Source organism: Nylanderia fulva, unplaced genomic scaffold (genome assembly GCF_048542155.1).
Source record: "Nylanderia fulva isolate GAGA-0341 unplaced genomic scaffold, ASM4854215v1 Scaffold811, whole genome shotgun sequence".
Classification (NCBI taxonomy): Eukaryota; Metazoa; Arthropoda; class Insecta; order Hymenoptera; family Formicidae; genus Nylanderia; species Nylanderia fulva.
The window spans coordinates 3,843-6,857 of NW_028190930.1; the positions used below are offsets into that span (position 1 = coordinate 3,843).

The 3,015-nt window shown below is 46.2% G+C and overlaps 1 protein-coding gene across 1 annotated transcript; it reads right to left on the bottom strand.

The window, feature by feature from the left end:
* Positions 1-620: 620 nt before the first annotated feature.
* LOC114938785 (uncharacterized) lies at positions 621-1,658 on the bottom strand. The gene has a single exon (XM_029312862.1). It carries the CDS (start codon positions 1,656-1,658, stop codon positions 621-623), a length of 1,038 nt encoding a protein of 345 aa, XP_029168695.1.
* Positions 1,659-3,015: the final 1,357 nt, after the last annotated feature.

Below are 3,015 nucleotides of genomic sequence, written 5' to 3' on the forward strand. Positions count from 1 at the left end.
CGAAGGTCGCGCGATTCCGGTCTCAACCATCTGTCGGAACTCCTTTTTCGCGGCCGCGAGTCGATCCGGAGCGAGTCTTCGTGGTCGGCACGCGACAGGCGGTCCCGGCGTCGTTTCAATAAAATGTCGCGTGGCGTGGATCGTTTCTTGAATTTGTCCGCTCGGCCTCGTAATGTCCGCGTATTCCACCAACAACCGGTGGTACGGCGTCTCCCCTGTGATCGTTTTAATATGCGGTACGTTGCAATGGATACAACGCCCGCGTGCGGTCAAGCTCGTCAGCTGATCGACGAGGCGAGAATTGCGCAGATCCACGAGGAGGCCATAATGCGCGAGGAAATCGGCACCGATTATTGGTTTCGACACGTCCGCGATCACGAAACGCCACGTAAAAGCCCGTCGCAATCCGAGATTCAAAGTCATGTTTTCCGTCCCGTATGTGTATATTGGTGTGCCGTTGGCGGCCGATAACTCGTAGGTCGATCTCTGTCGTGGCCCTCGAACCATCTTTCGAGGGAACACGCAGAGATCCGCGCCCGTGTCAACTAAAAAATTCGTTTTCGTGTTTGTGTCCGTCACGAATAAGCGGCGCGCACTATGTTCCGGGTCGCTTGCCGCCTCTAACGTCCCGTTCCTGCGCTTCCCGGTATCTGCATCGAGCAGGGTGGTCTGCACTGCCGTGCCTCCGCTCCAAACTGCCAATGATACCAGCATACGCCGCTGGCCGGTGGACCACGGCTGCCGGATCGCGCTCGCGGGCGTGAACGTGAACGCGAACGAGGTCGCGAACGACGTCGATCATCGTCGCGATATCGGTTATCGCCAATGGATTCAATCGACTTACGTATGGCCGTCAGCTGTTCTGCCATCTCTTGCTGCATTGCAAGCCGCATTTGCGCCAGTCGCACCTCCATCCTGGCTTCCAAGGCCCCGGGATCGCTCGCGCCTTGCGTCTGCGGTGGCACGAATTTTGACGCCTCGGCCACCTGAAACGCCGGTGCCCGGGTCGCCTCAACGATCGCATCCGCGATATCGGCCAACTGCTCGATCGTGTCCGCCGTGCGCGTCACCAGATGCGGCTGAATGTAAGCCGGCAATCGGCTAAGCCAGATCGTCCGCAAAACGGGGTCGCCAACCACGTTTCCAGCGAGGCCGCGGAGGTGTCTCAAAAATTGAGACGGCTTGCGATCTCCAATCTCTTCATGTTCCAGGAGCCTCCGGGTCTTGTGCTCCTGTGACAGGCTCAGACGCTTGACCAGCTCCGTCTTCAATGTTTCGTACGCGTGCTCCGCAGGCGGGTTCATGATGATATCTCGCACCTCGGCAGTGTAATTCGGCCCGATGGATGTTAGGGCGTAGCCGAATTTTGTAGCATCGACCGTGATTCCGGCGGCCTGGAAACTCCGGTCAACGATATTAAACCAGAGCTCCGGATCCGAAGGCGTAAACTCTGGCATTCGCATGCCAACACGGTTTATCTCGGGAGCGGTGAAAAAGTATCCCGGCGGCTGCTCCAACTTGGCCGCCTGCATCGCACTCGAGGCCGCCTGCATTGTGATCGGGGCTGCCTGCTGCACCTGCACACGCGGCTGCTCGTACGTTCGCGCCTCCGTCTCTACGCGCGAACCGATCACTCCATCGTCTCGCGTCACAATCATGTCAAATAGTTTTTTTTTACACGCAACTGGTCACTATCACTTTTCCCGGGTCCGATCGAATAGATCGTCTCACCGGTCGTCACAATAAAAAGTAAAAAAATGTACCGCTCTCTCACGCGAGCACAAAAGAATCGCAAATTCCCGCTCTCTCGCGATCACGTCGGGGTCACCACTTTGGTTATATACGCGCGTCGCGAGTGCTTAGGAGGAACGATGCGGGAATTAAATAAAGTTATGCAATGATTGAATTAACTGAATATATTCTTTAGTGTAAACGGTACGCGTGAATACAGTTAGATATATCGCTCGGATTACAAACGTGATGCGTCCGTGCGCGGCAACTATCGAAGACGGTATATCGTTATCTAAAAATCCCCTATTTATACCTTGCCTCAAAAACGCCCTTCGCTAGGCTTCGAGAGGCTTCGCGAACTTTCTATCTATTTTTACTTCTTTGTTTCTGTCCTACTCGTCTTTCGTCTCGTCTGTAATATTTTATTTATATTTACTTGTGCCTTTGTCCTTTTCGTATATGTCAGTGTTCGTATTCGTATGCGTGTTTTCCTTATTAATCTCAGGGAAGTATGTGACGATGTAATCGCCACAAAATTAATAATAATTTTTTATATTATTATTTATATTTTTATATAATTAATATTTTTTAATACAGTTAATGTTTTACTTTTATTTTGTACTAATTTGTTATATTAGGTGCTGTTCGATATTGCAAGAATACAGCCGATGCAACTGAAGCAGAAGTTATTAGTTTTATCAAATCTTGGCTGGTTAGATGCAAAGATCGTATCTGCAATGTCACTAAAAACGTGAAGAATGTAGCAACCGAAGGGGAAGTAACGATGAACGAAACCGATACACAAGCTTAAACAAAAAAATATTTATTGTTACTTAAGTTAACGTTTATTACGATAGTTAAAATATTTAATTTTTATTTAAACGTTCTTTGAAATTTTTATTTTTATTTTATTATGTACACTATCATCGCTTATATCATATTTCTTATAATGCATTTATTAATTTCAAAACTTAATAATTAGATAAATTATAAAATATAGCGCATTGTGTTTGTTTAAGATTGTGAAAAGCGCTACAAATTATTTAGGATTTTTTTTATAATATAACATAAAACTTTTTTTGAGTAAAGAAATATTTATGAGCGGTGTGTATACGAGTCTAAACGTCCAAAGTTGAAACATACTAAAGATATTCTATTTAATAAGAGAGTAAAGAGCATAATTAAAAATTTATATTTTATCAAAATATATGTGATAAAAAATTGTGTTTTGTATTGTTTATAATAATTCTCAAAAATATACAAAACATATATTTGTAATCTCTG

Excerpts from the sequence above, each read along its gene's own strand:
- LOC114938785 (XM_029312862.1), bottom strand. The coding sequence starts at position 1,658 with ATGATTGTGACGCGAGACGATGGAGTGATCGGTTCGCGCGTAGAGACG.